This window comes from Tenrec ecaudatus, chromosome 4 (assembly GCF_050624435.1).
Source record: "Tenrec ecaudatus isolate mTenEca1 chromosome 4, mTenEca1.hap1, whole genome shotgun sequence".
NCBI classification, from domain to species: Eukaryota; Metazoa; Chordata; class Mammalia; order Afrosoricida; family Tenrecidae; genus Tenrec; species Tenrec ecaudatus.
This window is the reverse complement of record NC_134533.1, coordinates 91771352-91793788: the sequence shown is the minus strand read 5'-3', so window position 1 is coordinate 91793788 and position 22437 is coordinate 91771352. Positions and strand designations below refer to the sequence as shown.

The 22437-nt window shown below is 45.2% G+C and overlaps 1 protein-coding gene across 1 annotated transcript in view; it reads right to left on the bottom strand.

The window, feature by feature from the left end:
- PIWIL4 (piwi like RNA-mediated gene silencing 4) overlaps positions 1-14240 on the bottom strand; it is a 64134-nt gene extending 49894 nt beyond the window's left edge. The window contains exons 1-5 of the mRNA XM_075548722.1: positions 14151-14240; positions 12879-12972; positions 11993-12109; positions 8097-8311; positions 1984-2105 (exon numbers count right to left, since the gene is read on the bottom strand). Of these exons, the coding sequence (XP_075404837.1) occupies positions 1984-2105; positions 8097-8311; positions 11993-12109; positions 12879-12972; positions 14151-14240 (638 nt within the window). The remainder of the gene's footprint in view (positions 1-1983; positions 2106-8096; positions 8312-11992; positions 12110-12878; positions 12973-14150) is intronic.
- Between the last annotated feature and the right edge of the window lie 8197 nt (positions 14241-22437).

The following is a 22437-nucleotide window of genomic DNA, read 5'->3' as shown; positions in this document are numbered from 1 at the left end:
GACTGTCTGCATCTGAGGTGGGTGGTGGCGTGCCCTGTAAGAGCTGTGGACGTGACCAGCTGGTCAGGCTGGATGGGTCAGGTTAGACGGCTCGTCAGCCACCTCTGTCAGCTTCTCTGAACTGAGGAGTCTGCTGCTAACAGCTACCAGGACTCTCCAGGTGCCACCAAGCACCATGGCTGCCCCTGCAGCGGCGCATCTTGGCCAGCTTCGGAATCAGAAGCATCACGAACACAAGGCCGCCAAGGCATGGGAAAAGGGAGGAAGCTTCAAGTCCTGAAATGGGAACCCCAACTTTGGAACCATCCCTGTGGGTACCATCGCTGAGCCTCGGCTTCCTCGCCCGGCTTATGATAGTACCTGACTCTTGGGCTCTTGGGAGAGGCCTAAGGGAAAGGGCCAGGTCATGAACCCTGCCTCCATGCGCTGGCTGCCCATTTCCAACAGCGCTTTCTCTGGGCCAGCGGGTCTCCACCTTCCTAACGCCGCGACCCTTTCATACAGGTGCTCATGTGGTGGTGCCCCCCAACCATAACATTATTTTCGTTGCTACTTCATCACTGTCAGTTTGCTAATGTTATGAATCAGGCGACCCCTGTGAAAGGGTCGTTCGACACACCCCCCCCAAAGAGGTCGCGACCCACAGGTTGAGAACCGCTGCTCTGGGTGGGCTTGTGTGAGACTGGCCTCCGAAGCCAGCACGCAGCAGCCGGCGCGCAGCACCGAGAGAGACCCGGGTATGACCAAAAGATGTCTGGCCAGGGTTAGGGAGCTGCCTGTTTGTGTAGGGGGATGTTCCTGGGTGTGTGCTCTTCGGCAAACCCCCGTCTTCTCTGGGGGCCCCTTTAGCAAAGGGCTCATCTAAAGTTTTGAGTAGTTCGCCTTAATCCTTTGCTGTGGTAACATACAAACGTTCTGGACCCCCGAGTCCTCAGTTGTCACCTGGGACACCTGCTGAAAATGGAACCGCCCAGGCTCCAGCCCTGAAATTCAAGGTCTGGTCAAAAGGGGTCCTGGTGGCATCCCGAGTTGATTCTACCAGTTGGCCTGCAGGAGAAGCTGAGGCAGTCTGTGTCTGTCACGATGTCCAGCCTCAGCAACCCTGGGGAGCATTTCTGCTCTGTCCTGCGTGGTCACTGTGAGGAGCGCTGACTCCAATCCCCTCAGGAGGACTCTAAAGCCAAGGATTCTGGGAGCAGTCACGGACACACTGGGATACTTACGGAGAGCCTCCCTCTGTGCCCCACGCCCACCAGTGCAGAAATGGGAGGAAGCTAGGGTGGGAGGAGGGCAGCGGGAAAGCGGTGGTGTCTTTTCACATCCAATTTAAGTGAGATAGGAGGAAAAGAAATTCCTGTCTGCTGCCCACATAGGCGATGCATTGGCCAGGACTGGAACTCAGGTTTCCTGCAGGGAAGGAAGAATTCTGCCACGGAATGACCACTGCTCCCCAATCATAACTCAAACACCTCCCTGCCGTCGAGTCGATTCTGACTCATAGCAGCCCTGGAGGACAAAGTAGCCTTCCCCTGTGGATTTCCAGACTGTAAAAGTAACTCTTTATGGGAGTAAAAAGCCTCATTTTTCTCACAGAAAGGTCAGTGGTTTTGAACGCTTGACCTTGAGTTTCACAGCCAATGCGTAATCCACTACACCACTGAACTTTAAGTCTGGGGCTGGGTTGAGGGTATAGGAAGAAGAGAACCGTGAAAAAAGGCACCCTGTTTAATTCCAGTGAGAGAAAATCCCTGGAGGTTTTTTTGCATCCACTTGGACAATACTGACTAACGATGGTGTTCACAACTGTGCTGGGCTGAGCGGCACTTCCTTGTGTGAGTCCACGGATGTTCTAGCCTGGCAAAAGCCCTAAAGAGGCCACTGTGCTGGCCCAATGTCTGTAAGACGGTTGATGACTTTAATAACCAGGCTTGATGCTTACAGGTCTCATGAGTCTAAATTAAATTCACATCTAAAGTAGCTTACTTTTTGAAGATGATGCTGAAAACCTGGGTGCACATGGGGGAACTCGACGGCAGTGCCCCCGTCAGCGTGAGAGTCATCTTCACAGCCTCGCCTCTGTGAGTCTCACTGGACAATTCGGTCACCTGGGAGAAGAAGCATTCCATATGCACAGTACAGATCATCTCCACGTGTGCAGAAGAGCATATTATAAAATCATCACAGTTTAATAACACATTAACCAAAAGCAAACTGCAGGTGTTGGTATGAAAACTCATCTAATCATTGGATTGTGTTTATGGGATTTCTTCTTTTCCCAGAAAATCAACAGATGTCCCTGCTGCTGGCTCCTTAAGGAAAGATGAGAGCCAGACTCCTGCTTAAAGATTCCTTCCTAAGAGAATTCCAGGAACAGTGTGGAACAAAGCTCAAGTAATTATTTAAAAAACAAAAACAAATCAAGCTTACCGGTCAGAGACAAGTGGAAGCCTAGAGATTGTGGTCCTGAGTCATCCTTTAAGTCTAGAAATGAGCTCATCCCCATGGTGCAATTTTCATTCAAGCAACAGGCAAGGCCATGGAAGGGACAATAACACTCGTGAGTTGTGCATACCTTGGACTGACCAGCCTTTTCAGATAAAAAGGCACAAAGTTCCGAATGATTAGGAGAGAGGAAGGAAGGGAAACAGGAGGCACAGCGAGGAAGTGGGATATGCCGTGCTACATCTTGGGGGTTGCAATGAATGTGATGAAACAAAATGTGTATGACTTGTTGAAAGGAAAACGGATCTTCTGTGTAAGCCTTCACCCAAGCTGCCCTGCAGTAGAAAGACGAAGGGTTCAACTCAAGTAGATGGGCAGTCTCAGAAACCCATGGGGCAGTTCGACAGTCAGAATGAACTTGATGGCGGTGAGTGAGCTTTCACACCAATACTTACCTCTTTGCTCAAGAGCACAACCTTTGGGAACAGACTGCGGCCTCTTTTACCCTGCGTGATCCAGAGCAAGTTACTTAAACCCTTTAAGACCTTTCTCTTCTCTAAAGTGGGAGTGAGTCTGCTGCATGTCACTGGGTATAGCCAAACCAAACCCTCTGCCACTGAGTTCACTGTGACTTACAGTGACCCTAGATGGCAGAGTAAAACGACTCCTTGGGATTTCTGAGGCTGTACAGAGCAAATTAAGCCGAAGGCAAATATTAGGGTCAGAATTTTAAAAAGGTAGAAAAGCAATAGTTCTCTTAGGATACTATCTACTTCATCATTTTCATTGGGTGGCAAGTAATATGCTGATACAAAAAATTCTCTGTCACACCAAGTATTAATGGTCTACTTGTCCATCGGCCTCCATCTTCAGCAACAAGAGGGTGCCTGCCACATAATACGTTCTTGGATACAGTTAGAGGGAAATGAATAGACTAATTTCTGACATCTATACCGTAAAAGGATTAAATACAAGTACGCTGCACCATTCGAGTGCCCCTTGCTATGTGTATCAGGGTAGACTGTGTTCCAAAGGATTTTCAATGGCTCATTTTGGGGGGAGGTGCGTGCCAGACACTACTTCCAAGGTGCCTCCAACCTTGGGTTCACAGTTCAGCACATCTGCACCGCCCAGGGACTCCCTTCCAGGGCATTGTTGTTAGGTGCTATTGAGTTGGTTCCGACCCATAGTGACCCTGTGTTCAAGAGAACGAAACACTGCACGGTCCCGTGCCTTCCTGACAATTGTTCTTATAGTTGAGCCCATTGCTGCAGTCACTGTGTCAGACCATCTTGTCGCGGGCTTCCTCCTTTTCCCTGTCCCTCCATTTTAACAATCAGGATGTCCTTTCCAGAGACTGCGCAATGTGTCCAAAGGATGTGAGGCACAGTCTCACCGCCCTGGCCTCTCAGGAGCACTCTGGCTGTGCTTTCTCCAAGACAGACGTGCTTGTCCTTTTGGCGGTCCGTGGTTCTCAATAGTCTTCGCCAGCATCCTACCGCTAAGGCAGCGATTCTTCTTCAGTCTTCCTTATTCAGCTTCCAGCTTTCACATGCATATGGGGCAACTGAAAATACCACGGCTTGGTTCAGGCATGTTTTAGTCCTCTAAGGAAACTCCTTATTTTTCAACATGTTAAAAAGGTCTTGTGCAGCAGATTTGCCTAACGCAATACATCATTTGATCTTTTACTGCTGCTTCCCGGAGCATTGATTATAAATCCAAATGAGTTGAAATCCTTAACAACTTCAAGCTTTTCTGCTTATCATGATGTTACCTATTGGTCCAGTTATGAGGATTTTGGTTTTCTTTACATTGAGTTGCAATCCATATTGAAGGCTGCAATCCTTGATCTTCATCAGCAAGTGTTTCAAGTCCTCCGCGCTTTCAGCAAGCATGGTTGTATCATTTGCATATCTGCAGGTGGTTAATAAGCCTTCCTCCAATCCTGATACTATAGTCTTCTTCATATAATCCGGTTTCTCTGATTATTTGCGCAGTATACAAACTGAGTAAGCATGGTGAGAGGATGCAAGGCTGGCACACACCTGTCCTGATTTTAACCAATGCAGTAGTGCCTTTTCTGTTCACACAACCGCCTCTTGATCCGGGTACAGGTTCCGCGTTAGCACAGTAAAGCGTTCTGGACTTCCCATTCTTCTTAAGACTATACATCATTTGTCATGATCCATATGGCCAAGGGCCCTTGCATAGTCCATCAAACAAGTAAACAACTTTCTGGTATCCCCTGATCTGAGCCAATATCCATTTGACCTAAACAATAATATCTCCCTTGTTACATATTCTTTTCTAAGTCTGGCCAGAACCTCTGGCAGCTCCCTGCAAATGTACTGCTACAGCGGTTGTTGAATGACTTCAGCCAAATCTTACTGGCATGTGATATCAGTGATCTTGTTCTGTAATTTTTGCACTCTCTTAGGCCACCTTTCTTTGGAAGAGGTACAAACATGGATCTCCTCCACTTAGTTGGCCGAGTAGTTGCCCTCTGAAATGTCTGTCAATTGGTCACGCTGTGGTGGCCTGTGTGCTACTGTGACACTGAAAGCGATGTCACTGCTATTTCAAACACCAGCAGGATCACCCACAGGGTTTCAGCGCTGCTTCCCAATGAAGAACAGACTATGAAGCAGGAATAGGAAGGGGTCCAAAAAGAGGGACTTTCCCCCACAAAGTTATGAATTTAAATTTTCTTAACAAAACAACTTTATCACTTTCAAAGTACTCTCCATTCCACCTCATACATTTGTCAAATCTGCGATTCCGTTCTTGGAAGCATTTTTCAAACTCATCTATTTGGATGGCTGACAGCACCTCCCTTGGTTTTTTTTATTCATATCTTCTATGTCATCAAATCACTGTCCTTTCATGTCCCTCTGCATTCACGGAAACAAAAGGAAGTCACATGGAGCAAGATCAAGTGAGTAAGGTGCATGGAGCAGGAAAAACATGCTGTTTTATTACCAAAAATTGGCACTCCGAGATGGCTGCGTAAGCAGGTGCATTGTTTTGGAGGCAAAACACCCAGTCCCCTTTCTGCCACAAACCAGGCCTTTTTGTCACACATTATGATGCAATCTTTTCAAAACCTCTAAATAGAAAGCTTGATCAATAGTCTGACCTGGTGGAATGAACTGCAAATGCACTACACGTGGGCATTTTTGTCTGTTCTTGAAGTTGACAGATGTTCAGAAGGAGGTTTGTCACCAATCAATATTTCACCTTTTTTGATATGAGAAAACCACTTGTACACTCGAGTGCTGTCCTGTAAGTTGTGTTCAACATCACAATCGTTTCTGTGACATTTCTCCCAAGCAGGAAACAAAATTTCACAGGTGCACACTGTTCTCTTAAATCGGCCATCACAAAAAGCAAATTTTGAGTGAAACTGATTTTATGAAAAAATTCACTGTGACCAGAACCTTCCCAGGAGGAGCCACTGGGTGCACTAACTCAGAGTGAGTTGCTCAATGCTCGCCTAGTGGGAAAAATGTGTACTCTGAAAGCTCTCCTCTGCCCAGCACAATTTCATTTTACGGGGGAGGGGCACCCCCTCCTATGTCACTGAAGATGAGAGGCATGTTATTAATGTTGGGGGAGTCACGTGATGAAATATTAAGGAATCAATAAAGACTAACGGTGAATAAAAATGTGTCTAAAAGTACAGGTCCATATATTCAGTTACAGTGAACCAGATGGTTTGATTTTAAAGTTCCATGTCCAAATGGAATGAACTCAAGTAGTGCCTGTAAGTCTCAGATCTACTAAAAGAACTAATGCCCCAACACCTGGCTCTGAGAATGCTCAGAAGCATATTTCACAAAGATATTTCTGAAGAATTTCACAAAGCTAGGCCTAGAAGATAGAAATGCACAGATAGGCCTAGACTGCAGAAGTTCACATTTGCGACCATGGTGTCATCCTGTTCAAACTGCTGTCCTGAAGGATTAAGCTTTCCAAGGACAGAAGGAAGCCGAGGTGTTAATACCATGCGCTGTTCTCATTTTCTGATAGAAATTGATTCTTTTGCTCCTTGTAGTCTTCAGTTTCCTTCAGGACAAATCAAGTAACTAAATAGTAAACTCTCACATCTCTATTTCAGGCTTAGAAATGTTAAAAGTATTAAAAATGAATAAATGAATATAAAACACTCAATCACTAATCGAATGGACCATCAATTCACATCCATCGAGTCAATCCTAGTTTACAGCGACCCTATGTGCGGTTTCTGGGACTAGATCTTTATAGGTGTGGACAGTCTCAGCTCGCTCCGATGGAGTGACTGCTGGGCTTGAACCATCAAGTTGGGGTTAACAACGCAATATCTAACTTACAATGCCTTAACTCTCATGGCTGCACCATTTTAAAAACACTCTAAAGCATGATATCGGTAACTCGCACTTCCTAAACTAGAGTACATGAAGATGAAACAAGCCATGAAAGAAGTGGCAATCTGGGGATCAGTGGCTGATGTCAAGTTGTTTGGAAGCAGAGGTGCCCCTCGGCAGGAGCGAGTCAAGCAAGCCAGTTTGAAGCTCTAAAGCTGCCGGCTAAATGGCCTTTCTTGAAGTCTGGTTTATTTTAGGAAACTAGGACACTGTGCCTTAAATAAAAGTCACCGAAAACATAGTGTTTGTATAAAGGGCCTTATTTTAAAATGCAAGACAGTGAGCTTCTAAATTAAAAGATAAATTATTGACTAGGTCTTAATTAGGAAGACATCTAGCTCTCAGCAAGAGGATAGGAAAGAAGAAAAGAATGAGTCACATGCATTCTGTCACATGAATCCATTACGTATGTGTGTGTGCATAGCACGTGTGTGTGTGTGTGTGTGTGTGTCCACCACTTGTATGTCAGCCTGTCCCACAATGGTGGCTTTTGTGCTGCTGTGATACTGGAAACTATACTCCTGGTATTCAAATCATCAGCAGGTTCATCATGGTGGACAGGTTTCAGCAGTTTTCAGACGAAGACAGATTAGGAAGGAAGACCTGGCTAACGAGTTCTGAAATTAACCAGTGAAACCCCTAGAGATCAGAACAGTGTCTGACTGGCCTCCGGCATGCCAGCAAGCATGCAAAGGGCATGGAACTAGGCCGTTTCGTCCTGTTGTACAAGAAGTCCCCAGGAGTGCTTGCTGACTTGACGGAGCACACATATCACATCTACCCATTGGCATCAAGTCAATTCCGCCTCACGGGGACCTTATAAAACACGGTGGAACTGCCCCATGAGGTTGCTAAGGCTACAATCTTTACAGAGCCGTCTTCTTTCCTCCTACCACATCTTCCTTCCATGAGAGAGGTGGGGGATTCAAACCACTGACCCTTCAGTTAGTAGTGAAACACAACCAGGGTTATCAAGTGCACACACACACATTCTCTCTGTATGTGTTTATAAATCTATACACACACATCCATATATAGGTAACCTTATAAAAGATGTGCATCTAGACATGTGAAATATATAAATAACACATATTCATGACACAATACATCAAGGCGGTTCAAAGATTTTGTGGAAAAACTCCAAGATCTTTCCATTCCATTTTTCCTCGATCTCTTTTGAAACTCATATATTTCCCACACACACACATGCGTAGACAGGAATACAGTGAAAACTTAATTATACGATACCTCTTCTTCTAGCTTTTGTGATAGAAAAAGGATGGCACCATCGAATACTTTTGCTTTGTTGGAAAGTTCACGATGACCGTAAAGCAAGGCAGTTCTCAGTTTTCTAGATTCCAAATTTGGAGTGTAAGTCACATTGTACTGGTAGAGCTGCCAGTCCTGGGGCAAATCGATAGTAAAGAGATTGGTGACCAGTTTCACAGGTATTCCGCTAGACCCTGAAAAAGATAAATAAAAATAATTTTTCATCACACCATACTATTATTAATTGCATCATTAAGAAAGATAACAGTAGTTCCAGTACAGTCAGAATGCTTATTCCACAACATAGAAACAATCCTATACATTTATGCCTCACACTTAGGGAGACGTAGGGCGGACCGTGAAGGGGAGTCTTGTATAAAGCAGGCTCATAAGAAATCAGAGCAGACACAGGCGTTCTTATCGCTGGGAGAAGAAATATTTCCAACTCCAGCAGGCCCAGAACTCCATCTCGAATGTTCCTTCTAGCTCTGATTCTCGGCAATTCAAATCAACTTGAGAAATACGCTCAGGTGGCTAGAAAGAAACTGTCTAGTTCTTACAGCGAATGCCGTATCAAGCTCCTGATTGTACAAAAGATAAACAAAAGTTAGCCATCCTATGACTTCAGGCCTTCAGGAGTTATTGGTTGTAAATCTTTACAGAATTGACCCCATGGCCCCAAGTTTGGAGTCACTGAGGTTGGGGCAACCTCTGGACCAGCACCCAGAGATAATCTTTAAACCTTAAAGCAAAAATATCCTGTGAAGCCCCTTTGAAAAGAAACCTTAATTGAGCTTTAGTATAAAGCAGGTCTGCCTTTAGCAGGATGTTCTCATAAGCACTGCCCACGTGAGATCAAATTGACAAGGGCAACTGGAGAGATTAGCTGGGAAGATCAGGGAGCTGGGAGCCCACGTGAGTGGGGTGGGCCAATGTGGACGCAGAAGGAGGGTGAGAACTTCACACCGTCTGAAGAGTGTCATCCGCGTCCTGGACTCTACGGGAGGACAGTCCTGAACTGGCTTCTGTTTGCTGTGCACGTCCTCAAGAACAAAGCGAAAAGCAGCTTAAACAAAGCAAAACAAGTGCACCGTGGTGCGTTTCTGTGAAGAATGATGGAAGACTGGGGGCAGCGAGCAGTCATGGTTGCAGATCGTGGGACATGTAATTCGGGCCACTGACCTGTGCATATAAAGTGGATTAAAATGCCAAATGTGGTGTGATATAGATATACCTATCGATCTCAAATCTTCTATGGGAAAAAACGCCACTCTCTCTGACTTCCATTTTCCCCCAAACTTCCTGAAGTCGCCTCATACACAGATGGAGCCCTGGTGGCACAGAGGCTTAAGTGTTGGGCTGCTAACGGGAAGGTCCACAGTTTGCGCCCGTCAGCCACTCGGAAGGAGGAAGATGAGACGGTCTGCTCTCTGCAAGGAGACCCTGCGGAGCATTGCGGCTCGGTCCCATCGGGCTGCGGGACGGGGTACTCAACGGGACAGTAGTGCATCCAGATGAGGAGGCTTCAAGATGATCACCGGAAAAAATTCCACTCCTTGTTGATCCCATTTTCCCACAAGCTTTTGAAGCCCCTCGTGTGTGTCTGCGTGCGCTTGCTCCAAAGGGCTCAGGCACCAGGACGGGTGTTTGGACAGCACCGGACTGGGCCGTGCCTCGTTCTGTGGGGCTGACTCTGTGGCACCTACCGACGACAACCACGCACACACCACCGCAATAAAGAAAGAAAAGAGGTTTGGCAAACTTCTGAAAAGCTCTTTTGGATGAAAAAGAAGTCTTCACCTCAGTGGCTAGACTACTACCTATGCGGAGAAGAGGCCTTCGGCGCTTGAGGAGGGCCGAGGAGAGCAGGAGGAGCCCTGCCTCTGTGTGGGCTGTGAACCGAAAGATCAACAGTTCGGACGCGCCCGCTGCTCCACGGACGAGAGGTGGGGCGAGAAGACACCCAGCAGAGTACGTAGTTGCGTCCACTCTGTCCAACAGGGAGAACGCGGGTCAGCATCGAGTCCACGGGCAGTGGTCCTGACGGCAGTGAGGAGGCACTAGCCTACGTTCCGATGTGCAGACAGAGTGTCCTCTGGGAGGCATGTGTGCTTCCAGGAATTCCATCTTTTATTCACGTCTTCAAAGAACTGCGGAGCACACAGGCAAGGGACTTGTTGCCTGTCCCTGCAGAGCAGTGATTCTCAACCTGGAGATCGAACGACCCTTTTCACAGGGGTCGCCCGATTCATAACAGTAACAAAATTACAGTGATGAAGTAGCAACGAAAAATGTATAGTCCGGGGGGATCGCCACAACATGAGGAACTGTATTAAAGGGTCGCGGCATTAGGAAGCTTGGGGACCACTGCTGTAGAGGATCCTTCAGGAAATGATCTTATAGGAAAGAATCGTCTCAACCGGGTGCCATTTTGTTCCCCTCACGGAAGAAATGAAACACGAGCCCTTGGGGTGGTGAGGGGAAAATGTAACATGTAGGCCTCGGTGTTCCCTGCAGACTTGACTTGGCAGGTGGAAGGAATCACAATGCTGTGCTAATTAACCAAGTTTTCTTTTACGTGTCCACATCCTGAGGAACATTTTCTCTACTTGTTCACACTAATGAACCACCCACAACAGCAGAGCAGGCCATGACCCTGAGAGATCGTCCATGGAAGTGCTTTCAAACTGCAGCTGTGACATGTTCATGGGGTGGTTAGGAAGTTAGGTTAGTGGAACCAGCATTGTTTATGAAACACTAGAATTTAACAGACTGGATCAGAATGACTCCCGTTAGTAAAGTTAAATGCTTTTGTTGTGGGTGCATGTGTGTGCATGCTAATAGTAATAATAACTATTGGTATTCTATTACAATAGATGATCATAAGTGGGAGCTTCAAAAAGTTATCTTTTAATTCCATTTTCCACAGACTTTTTGAGCCCATTTCTGTAACAATTTCGTATTGTGCTGCATGGTTTAAAGAAAAAGCTTGGGAAAGACTGATCTGCATCCCTGAGGTTAACTTTTGAGAGGGAACCGCAAAGCTTTCTGCTGAGGATCCGATAAAAATAACTTGTCCACTGTCCGGAGAGAAAACGGGGTACCCACAATTCTGTGCATCATTTCAGGACAGGTCTGAACTCCTGGTAAAGAATTCCTGAGTTAGGCCCGTCTTTCTTTCTGCAGCTGAAGCTGAGAGAAGTTATTAACATTCCCCATACAAGAAAAGGACAAAGACAGACGTGAAGCACCTTTTTAATCCTCACACCAGGTATCAGGACAAAGTCCTTTCAGCAAGTGAGATGTGGCTTTGGGGTAAATGTTACTTTTTGTGTTCATAAGAGATAATCTTAAAGCCAAAGAAACCTGAGAAGCTAATAATACTGAATAAAGAAACAAAGAAAATGTGCTAACATTTAACCACTGAATTGTGTGGTGTGAAAATTATGTGTCAATAAAGTCAAACTAAAAAAAAAACAACAACAAAAACCAAACTCAGACATTGAGTCGATTCCAACTCACAGTGACCCTATAGCACTGGGTAGAGTTACCCCTGTGGGTTTCAGAGACTGTAACTCTTTACAGGAGTAGGAAGCTCCATCTCTCTCTCTCAAAGCAGCTGATGGTTTCAAACCTTTAGGAACATAAGGTTGGTCACTATGCCACCAGCACTCCTATTTGTCAACAAAACTGTTAAAATAAATCAATAAAAGCCAAAGAAGCCAAAGTGTCTAGCCAATGCCTTCGATGTAGCAGATGTTCAATAAGTATCTCTTAATTGAGCCATGTACTGATTTATCTTAGATCTATAACGCAACATTTCTTAAGCCAGATCTGGTCACATTCAGAAAGTAAGCACCATAGAGGCTAGATACCTGTTTTGCAGTCTCTCACATGCGTTAGTTTCTCTCTGGTACAAACACTCGCGTCCACAAGGTCCCGCCTGAGTCTCCCATCTCTTCCCAGGAGGGTACAGCCAGCAGCAGCAGCAGCTGTGTTGTCATCTTCACCTAATACAGCAAGACAGCTCGGTAACATCTCATCTCTCACTCTACTGATAGGACTGACAAATATGACATCCAAATACACCTGCAAGCAAAGCTAAGATTTTTATGGTTTTCATTAAAACTTGCACACATTACTGAAAGACAAGACTTTACAGATATGTTCACACTAACAATCAAAAATGTGAAGGAAGCATGAAATATTTTGCTAAGAATCACAGATCCCGAGTTAGACTTATTTAACTGAAGTCAGGACTGATCTGATTCCCATCTTGGCTATAGAGAAAGTTCTTGGTCCCTGTGACCTGCTCCACCCCCAGTGATGGAGGGCAACTGTCCCTTCTCAACATCCTGCATAGCATTTGGCATTTCTATAGCATAGCCACAGCCTAAGAAGCCCTGGTAGCTGGTGTAGCGGGTTATGTATTGGGCTGCTAAACACAAGGTCAGCAGTTCAAAACCACCAACCACTCCACAAGAGAAAGATGAGTCTTTCTACTTTCATAAAGATGTACAACCTCAGAAACACATAAGGGCGTTAACTGAAAGAACCTGAAAATTGGCTTCTTAATGTCTGTAGATTCCCATCTGCCAAGCACTGTCAGGACACTCAGCAGGAGACTTTGCGCTAGAGAGTCCCAAAAGAAACAGCAAGGGAGGAGGGCCGTCCAAGGAACGGACGGTGGGATACTCAGCGAGGGACCTGCAGCTGAAGGGGGTAGTCTCAGCCCAGGTTGAACAGTACCAGATGGAACACGACGGTCGCTCTTACTTTTCCGTGAAGCCCTACTTGTTCCCACGGAGCCACGGCTAGAGGGTGTGTCACTGTCAGAAAGATCAGCCGATGTAGACTACAAATGGGCAAAACACAAATAAATATTTTTGTTGTTTAGATGACCGACGTTCAGTCACTAGGTAAGAACAGTATCGCATCGGAAGATGTCCATGAACCAGGGAAAGGAAACAAGCATGCGCAAACCCCTTTGAGGAGCAACCAAGACTGCTAATTCTAGAAGAAAAGGCTGGGAGCCAATCGCCATTCCCTCACTCATACTTTAGGGTTTTCGGACCAGCTCCGACCAGACAAAGACTTAGTTCCCAAAGGTGTCAAGACGAGGAGCCGGCGTCGTTCACCCTGCTAGCTTATGGTACTAATGGGCATGAACTTTCAAGCTTTGAGATCGGTGGACATAGGGATGTCCATAGCTGAACAGCAAACAAAATAAAAATTAAAGTCTGAAACAAGAACATAAGCAGAGGCCAGAGAATCTGGGCCAGCTGTTCACACGATGACCCTTCTGAAATCCAGGGGAGCTCAGTTAGGTCTCCTGGGAGAACCAGTCATCTTATCTCCCCCCCCCCCATTAACTACTCTTTGTTCCAGGTATTGTTGTACTGTGGCCTGCCATATGATGCATGAGGTCCTGAGAAGACTACTTTTTTGAGGAAATGTGTAACAGCGACTCCACTAGATTCCTTTCTGGTCAGAGGCTGTTGCAAGTACCCACGTACATTCCTCAAACTGGGTCAGTTTTACAGGTCGGTGCAAACCAGCTGCCCACATCCACCCTGCAGCCTCGACCACGACGGCTGCTACAGAAACAGGGTGGAACAGAAACCATGCCTGTGCTTCACATGACCTGTTTTTAGAGGATAGCTAAATCACATGCTATGCAACGGTACTTCTGGACGGTACATCATTTTTACCTGGCAACTTAAAACCAACTCAGTAAAACTCAGAGCGTACCAGACAAGGGTACATTTGCCTTCCGCATTGTATCCTCTTCGTTGGTTAATCCGCGTTCATATCTGACTCAGACATGAACTTTCAGAGAAAAGACTGAAAAATCTTGGAAAGGTTCGATGTTGAGAGAGAAGGTGGCGCGCTACCACAGACAGTGGAAGAAGCAAGCAAAGGAGGCAGGTCTGTCCCCGGGAGGGGAGGGGGGAGGGGGGAAGAGGGGTGGGGGACGGCAGATGGTGGCGGGGTAGGCAAAGCCCAGGAAGTCTCCTAAGCGTTTCTACACACCGTTGGGAAGGCCTGGGGGCGACCGACTTCCAGGGCGTGCTGGCTGCGGACGCAGATGCCACGTGCTCTCACGCGGGCCCGTCCACTCATGTCCCCAAGGTGTTCCGAGTGGCCTCAAGGGCGGTGAAGTCTCAAATAGGGCACCAATGCAGCGTGGCGTGGCGAGGGTCCGAGGAGACGTGCTGGCTCCCAGGCTCTCTCGCGGTCTGCGCGGGGGCGGACGTGCCGCGGGGTTCCCTGCGTGGGAATGCGCTGGCTGCGGGGCCCCGATCCTGGGGTGCGCATGCCCGCTGGGGCCCTGGAAGCCTAGCAGGACCGGGAGCCCCCTTAGCGTGCTCCCCTACCCACCCCACTCATCCCACCCCCACCCAGTGCAGTGTTTCAGACGCAGGCCAAGAACCAGCTACTCTCCCAGTGCCATCTGGGAAAGGCACCCCATCTCTTCCGTGTGCCCCAGGGACAGAATCAGACAGGTTAACTGGGCTTCTGACACGCAGTGTGGTTACGCCTTGGCCTTGGGCCGCTAATCTCACAGGGGGATTCAAAACCACCAGCTGCCCTGCGGGAAATAGACAACAGTCTCCTGAAGTCGCAGGGGCAGTTCTACCCTGCCCTGTAGGGTCGCAGTGAGTGGGCATCGACCCCCTGGCAGTGAGAGACCAGATAGAGAGCAACAGTGAAACGAGACTCTGGGAGGTCTAGATTGACCTGCGTAAAGGATGGGAAGAAGGCTTGTTTTTCTGTCTTCAATGTCACCTTCAAAGAGCATTTTTGTTTTTTAAAATAGTATGCTGTGAGCAGACAAGCACGCAGGATAAAATTAAAACGTTGGACCCGGGCAAAACACACTGAGGGCCAAGTTCCCAACCCATACAAATTTTAATCCTGCTGAAAGCGGAAAATGGGCATTACAAGTGGCCTTGAATGGAGAGAGAACCGAGGGCAGTTCCTGTCCTAGCATCCAGTGCAGCTATGAGAGAAATACCACAAGAAATGGACCCAACAAGGAGACCAAAGTTAGCCTCCCAGTGGAGCAGGCAGCTCTAGAACCCTTTCTCGTTCTGTTGGTGCTGGGGGTGCTGTGGGGGAGATCCTTGTCTGAGGTATCTGCAGGCCCAGCATGCCTGTGTCTCTAGAATACAGGTTCTCAAATTTCTCTCAAACAAGAAAGAAGTGCCCTCTTGGCAATTAAAAGCATGTGTACTATAGCCAGAACCAGGTGTAGGTATCTGCTTTTGCAGCCACGCAGGTGTCCCAGTGCTCCCAGGGGGGCAGAATCTCCCACTGTGGGAAACACTAATCCGCAATGTTCCAGCACAGAGCCCCGAGCTCCAGAGGATGTGTTTTTCTCCTTCTTCTTGGTGATAATAGGATCCACATGTCTCTACTCAATGGACTCTCTTTTTATTTCTTGGAAGATAAAAGGAGATGCAGAGACCCTCCCTCACGTGAGGTCAGGACTGTGACTCAAGAAAGGGTGTTGCAACTGATGGGAGGGTCATATCCTGAAAGATGATTCCATCATTGCCTAACAGCCAAGCCACAGAGAATCAGTCAGACTGATGCATATTTTTAAGGAGCGCAATTCGATACATGAAATTAACAATTATTGAACCCTACTTAGGTTCTTTCCATGTATGTTATTGCTAAATTCAGAGAAACTCTGTCAGGGTACCTCTACCTCTGAAATGTGGCTGTAAAATGGACAGGGAAGAGAGGCATTGAATGGCACCCTGCCACTCTGAGCATCCTAGATCACTTTATGTATGTGATCAATATCATTTATGCTATGTACACATGTATTTCATAAAGATGCCATATACCACTAATCTAGGACATGTTACCAAGCATGGGGTCTCTAGGTCGGAGGGTAAACACTTAGGCACCGCCTGAACTATGCAGTTCACACAGCAGACAGTGTGCTGGGAGTCTCATTTCCTTACACCATCTAAAAATTTGAAATTATCCTATTTTACAGTTTTCGCCAATCTTATTCTGTACAGGATCAGCCCACATTATTGCTTTTCTCATTGGTATCTTCTTACTAGTGTTAAATGAACTTTTCTTTTAAGTGACACTTTTGGGGCTTACAATTCTCTGAAATACATGCTTTTATCACCTCCTACATTTTCCTTGGTTATTTACAAGACTTCTATATGTATTTTTGTTTTGTTTTAACACTACAAATAGATTCCCTCAGTCTAGTGCCTGTAAATTTTGACTAGACAGTACTTTATTGAACCAAAATCCTTGATTTTGATGTAGCCAAATGCACTCATATTCTATTTTAGTGTTTATATTTTGGGGGTGTTTATATATATAATTGTCAATTAGTTGGTGGGGTTGCATTTCAGATCATTGATTTTGGACTCAACAATTTAAACTACTTATCAAACCTTTTCAGGTGTTTTTAAAAGAACATTTTCTTTCTCTTACATTAATAGACATATGGCATTTTTTTTGTGGACTTATCATTCAGATTTAATACCTGAAGTCTTCCAGGAGTTAATCTATATGTGGTGCTTGGAATGGGGATCTAGCTTTACCTTAACCTGGTCTCTTAGACTATCGAAACTTTCTCTTATGGTTTCTGGAGCCACATTCAACAAATGACAAATTGCCACATATTCCTAGATCTAGTTTCTATACCTGCCATTTCTATCCCATTTTTCTGTGTCAGTCCAGCACCTGTACTTTGACATTCTTTATTATTATGTCTTTGTAGTATTCGTAAAATATAGTAGGATGGGGTAGGGATTAAGCTCAGTCTACAGCGGAATAGCTCCATTCAAAGAGAAAATTAGTTTAACTCTGAGAAATTAGTAGTAGTAGACAAACCAGGGTGTGGGGGATAGGCATGTGGGGAGAGAAGAGAACTGTTTCAGAAACAGAAACCAAAAAAACCAGATTTTTAAAAAATGTTTTTGAAGTATATGATACAAAGATAAAGCAATAGATTATCATAAATTAAAGGTGACAATGAGAGCCTTGGGGTTTGATGTTAAAAAAATTTTTCTTAAAGATTGTGGGATAGAAAAAGGCTTTTCCCCAGCTTGTCTCCCCTAAATATATGTGGGACCTGGGACACTGCTGCAACTAATGGTAAATGATTGTCAAGTTATCTCCCCGAAGGCATTAGCCATCTAGAGCAATCAGACTACTGCCCGGTCCACTGTAGGTGGGGCTCAGTCCCTGCTGTGAGGACAGTGGATTGCTTGCCCTGAAGGCCTCAGAAGAAATCAAACCACCAGCTCAAGGACAATCAAGGTCAGGCTGCCATCATGAATCTAGGATCCACCCATCTTGTCACATGTGTACCCTTAATCCCTCCTCTTTCTATAGCATGGACAGCCCTAGATCGTCCCCTTTCCATGTCTGTATTGCCTATGGTATTACCCCTTCTCCTGATGTAGGTCTTTACCTGTAATCAGAGGGCTTGTACACCCCCAAAGATATATAAGCCTTGGTTAGGAATAAATCAATCTCTCTCTCTCTCTCTCTCTCTCTCTCTCTCTCTCTCTCTCTCTCTCTCTCCTGCCCACTTCCTCCCATCAAGAGGGGCTGAGGTGAGCATGCTACAATGAAATGTGTCCGAGTCCTTTATTTTACTCTCTGTGCTATCAACTCCTATCTTTTATGACTTTACTATAATCTTTATATATTATAACTGTACAGTTGGGCCTATCAATCTGTGATAGGTGTTAGGGGCTGGTCTCCCCCAGCAAAAGATTATGAAAGAGACCCCATAGGGGGGGAAATCACCTTGAAGATTGTAATGAAGTTGTCACAGACTGGGTTTTGGAAAGCGAACTACATTGAAAAGATTGACGGCATGTAAAGTGCTAGATGATGATAAGTAAAATAAATTGGAAGTAAAATAAATAAATTGGAAGTAAAATAAGTTGGAAGAATTTACAATGTAAAATAAATTCAAGTAAAATAAATTGGAAGAATTTATAACGTGTTGCCTGAGAATTGAGGTTAACAACTCATGTTGTTAAACATGAGTGATGAAGGACTTGGGGCCATGATAGAGGAACTGGATAAAGAGAGTGATAGAGACATAAGTCAAGAGGAGCTTATTGCCACTGTGTCTGGTGACATTTAGAGAAGGAGGAGAGTAACCACTAAGAGTTCTACAGTCAGCATATACATCATCCTCTATTTGGGGGGGGGGGGGTGTATGTGCCTGGAGCCATGCTAAAAAAAAAAAAGCTAACATATGTTTTTTCCAAAAGGACCAAAATTGTTTTACATATTTCTGTTTGACTATTGCTAATGTTTTTCTTGTATACATGTTATCATTCGTAGCTCAGATTGTATTTATAATTCAGCTGTTACATACAGTTTCAATCATGTGATAACAGACCCTTCGGGGCTGTTTTTTGCTTCAAATATTAGTCATCAATTTTGATGTAGGTGTTTTCAGACTTTCAGCAATAAGATGTCTAGAAGTTGTTTTTTAAGCCTAATGACACGAGTGTTCCCTCTCTAATCCTCCCCTCCCCCATTGACTTATTTATTCACTCACAAACTTGCTTCCACAAAAATTTTTAAATGCGCTTATATCCCTAAAATAAGCTTAAATTCTTTTTTTAAAATTCTACTTAAATTTCAGTCGGTTCTGTATCCTGCATATGAATTAACTTGAAAGAAGCCATCGTCTTTATAGAGTTCGATATCTCCATTTACTCAGGCTTGTTTTGGGGTCTCTTGAGTTTTTAATTGATTCAGTCCTGTCCTGTGCATTTCAAAGTCAATTTCTGGGACGTGTACAGCTTTCCTTGTTATTCTGAAGCACACCTTGCTTTCACTCTACTTCCTATTTGCTTGTTAATGGTGTAGACACATGGTAATGATTTCTGTAAGTTGACATTATTCCAAAAGCTTGTTAAAGTCCTTGATTCCAATTGTTTTTAAGGTTTTGCTAAGCTTATGTGTTGTTGGTTGGTGCCTGTGAGTCGGTCCCAACCTTTTGTACAATAGAGTGAAACCTCCCGGTGTTTACAAGCATGTGATGAGACTATTTTTAAATCATGACCATTTGTCTCATCCTTTCTTGTCTTTAGTTTTCATATCTTGTCGTGTTGGTCAGATTTTGTAGCACAATATTACAGGTATTGTAAGGCCTGGCATTCTTGTCTTTTCTGGCTTTAAGGGAGCCACCTGTGGAATGGCTCCGTTTTGGATGATAATGGCTATAAATATCTGGTTTCTAGCCTCGATAGCTTTAAGAAAACTCCTCATTATTCCTAATTGTCAAAACTTATTTGAAACATTAGATGTGGGTTTGAACTGCTGACCTTCCAGTGAGCTATCACTTAACCATTGCACTACTGAGGCTCCTTCCATACAGATTACAGCCTTAGAAACCCTATAGAGAAACAGGAATCTACCTGAAGACACAAGAAGGTCATAGAGACACACATATCAGCGTGCTGGCAGGTAGTTGGAAGGAGCCTGTGTGTCCATCAGAAGAATAGATAGATACATAGCAGATGTCTAGAGTGAACCAACAGTCAGGAAGTGGAAGAAAGGAGGAACCAATCACAATGATCGACATACAACTGTTAGATTTGGGAAGGGAACGCGAGCTCACCTTGGGCGCACAGAAGAATTACAACCAGCTGAGATGCAAACGCAGCAAAAGGAGTTTATTTGCTAGCTGGAACTAGGGCTTGCCTCCCTCCACTGCCCAGTGCAGCGGGGACCCAGTGTCCAAAAGGGAATCAGCCCTGAGTTCTTTGTTCCCTGGGCTTTTATGGGGCTAGGGACCAGGGGGCAGTCCAGTGTTGCTGTTCTTTAAACTTATTGGAGAAAACTTCTGGCACCAGCGTTGTCCAGTGGTGGTTGGTGAGCAGTTTGGCACGTACCTCCTCGGCTGGTCAATCGGCGGTGGGTTGTTGCTTGAATTTCACTGAGTAGGTTATGCTCAGGCGCTGCACTCTACTGGTCAGTCTGGAACAGGGGATGCCTCATCTGACAGAGTTGCCTCAGTGACCAGGAATCTGAAACTGAAACATAGGCCTGCCCCAGACTTTGGTTTCATACAGCCTGTCATGAGGCTGGTGCTGGCAATTGTAAACCAGGACCCCACAGAACATGCTCCTCCCCCCAGGGGACGAACAACGGAAACATGGCTGGAGGGAGACGGCAGATGGTGTATATATCGCACACCGCATGGCACTGGGTTAAAGAAAAAATAAGAAACAGATGGAGATCTATGCTGTGACCAAAATCACATCAATTTTAAAACAGTACGGACACATGTGTACGGATATGTAATTTGTTTCGTTCTATGGTCGGGCTACAGAGTGAGGGAGGGCAGGAGGGAGGGCAGGAGTGGCACCGCAAGCGAGCGAAGGGGAAAGCAAAATGCAGCACAACAGAGAATGACGACACCATGAGGATCTTGAACAATGAATGGCTAGTTCAACCTACGTGCTAACTTTGCAGCCCTAATAATTATAGCTGCTAACGTATACAGTAGGCCAGACTCCAAGGAAGGCATTATTACCCCCATTTTTTATTATTCCTCTAATTCTTTTTAAAAATTTAAATAAATCAAAAAAATTTTTAAATAAATCATTTTTATTGGGGGCTCTTACAGCTTTTATAACAATCTATACATCAATCCTAACAGCACATTTGTACATATGTTGCCATCATCTTTTCCAAAACATTTTCTTTCTACTTGGGCCTTTGGTATCAGCCCCTCTTTTTGTCGTCCCCCCTCCCAGCTTGTGAACCCTTGATAATTTGTAAGTTATTTTCATTTTCACATTATACACCATCTGCTGTCTTCTTCCACCACGGTTCTGTTGTTTGTCCCCTGGAGGGGTGGGATGTTGAACGTTGATCATTGTGATTGGTTCCCTCTTTCTTCCACTACATTCCCCCTACGCTCACGAGAGTATTGCTACTCCCATATTGGTCCTGAGGGATTTATCTGTCCTGGATTCTGTGTGTTGAGACCTCTTATCTGTACCAGTGTACGTGCTCTGGTCTTGCCAAATTTGTAAGAAAGAACTGTGGTCTTGATACTGGCAGGGAGGAAGCATTAAAGAACGAAAGGGATGTTGTGTGTTGTACACTGCACGTTGGCTGGCACATCTCTTCCCTTGCAACTTTTCTGTGAGGGGATGTCCACTTATCTACAGATGGACTTTGGGGCTCTACTCCCACCCCCCTCATTTGCAACTAAATGGCTGTTTGTTTTGGGTCTTCTGATGCCTAACCTGATCCCATTGACACCTCATAATATTGCCCCCCTTTTAAGCCCATTGCCATTGAGTCAATTCTGACTTATTAGCAACCCTGTTGACAGCCTCATCTTTCTCCTTTTTCCATAAATGGGGAAATTGAAGCTTAGTAAACCTAAGAGAACTGGGATTCCAAACCAGGAATGTCTATCTGGAAAGCCTACACTGTGTGGACTCCTTGCCTCTCGGCTTCCTTTTCCTCTCCCCCCAAGCAGGTTATCTGTCTTACTTTGAGACAGACCTCACTAGAAGAAAATGTCTGAATCTGCCAAATCTTGTGCAATCTGCCATGCCCTGCCTTCCACTTAGTCCTTTCCAGAGCACCCTTTTGAGACTTTCTTGGAAAACCATTCATGCAAAAGGCTGGCTAGTATGAGAAGCAGTGATAGCCCCAGGCAGAGATGGACAGTCTTAGACTTGATTCAATGAAGCTGTTCTAATGAGCAATAATGCCTTTCTTTGGACATGAGTGAGTCTAGATGTTGTGGTTAATTGCTACATTAAACAGAGGGGCAGGTGGAAAACGAAGAATGTGAACTAAGAATTTTTGAAAAGGTGAGCTGTGTTTCTGAATATAAGAAAAAGCATCTAACTCCACACTTTACAAATTCACCTCATCCTGATCCTGTCGTCCTTGTCACATGTGTTACATTACTAAGTGATGGAATTCCAGCATGATGAGACAGATGAGAACCTGCTTTCAATTTCCCAGATACTGACTCCGCCCAGTACAAACAGGTGTAGATTATTTCCAATCAATATTTGCATTTGTCAGCTCTCTTATATGATTGCTATAATAACAGGCCCATTGGGCCAATTACAAAGCCCCATTGGGCTCTTCACAAAGGACTTCTAGAATGAGCTTATACTTTTTCGGTTAATAGAAAGCAGTCTGGCATGGCTGTAGGTGTAGGTGGCCTTTAGAATTGCAAAGATTAGGGTTTTGTCCGAACTGTATCATGTAACAGCTCTTTAATTGTTTTAGCACTCACACATCCATTTATTTAAATAATTAGGCCATTTTG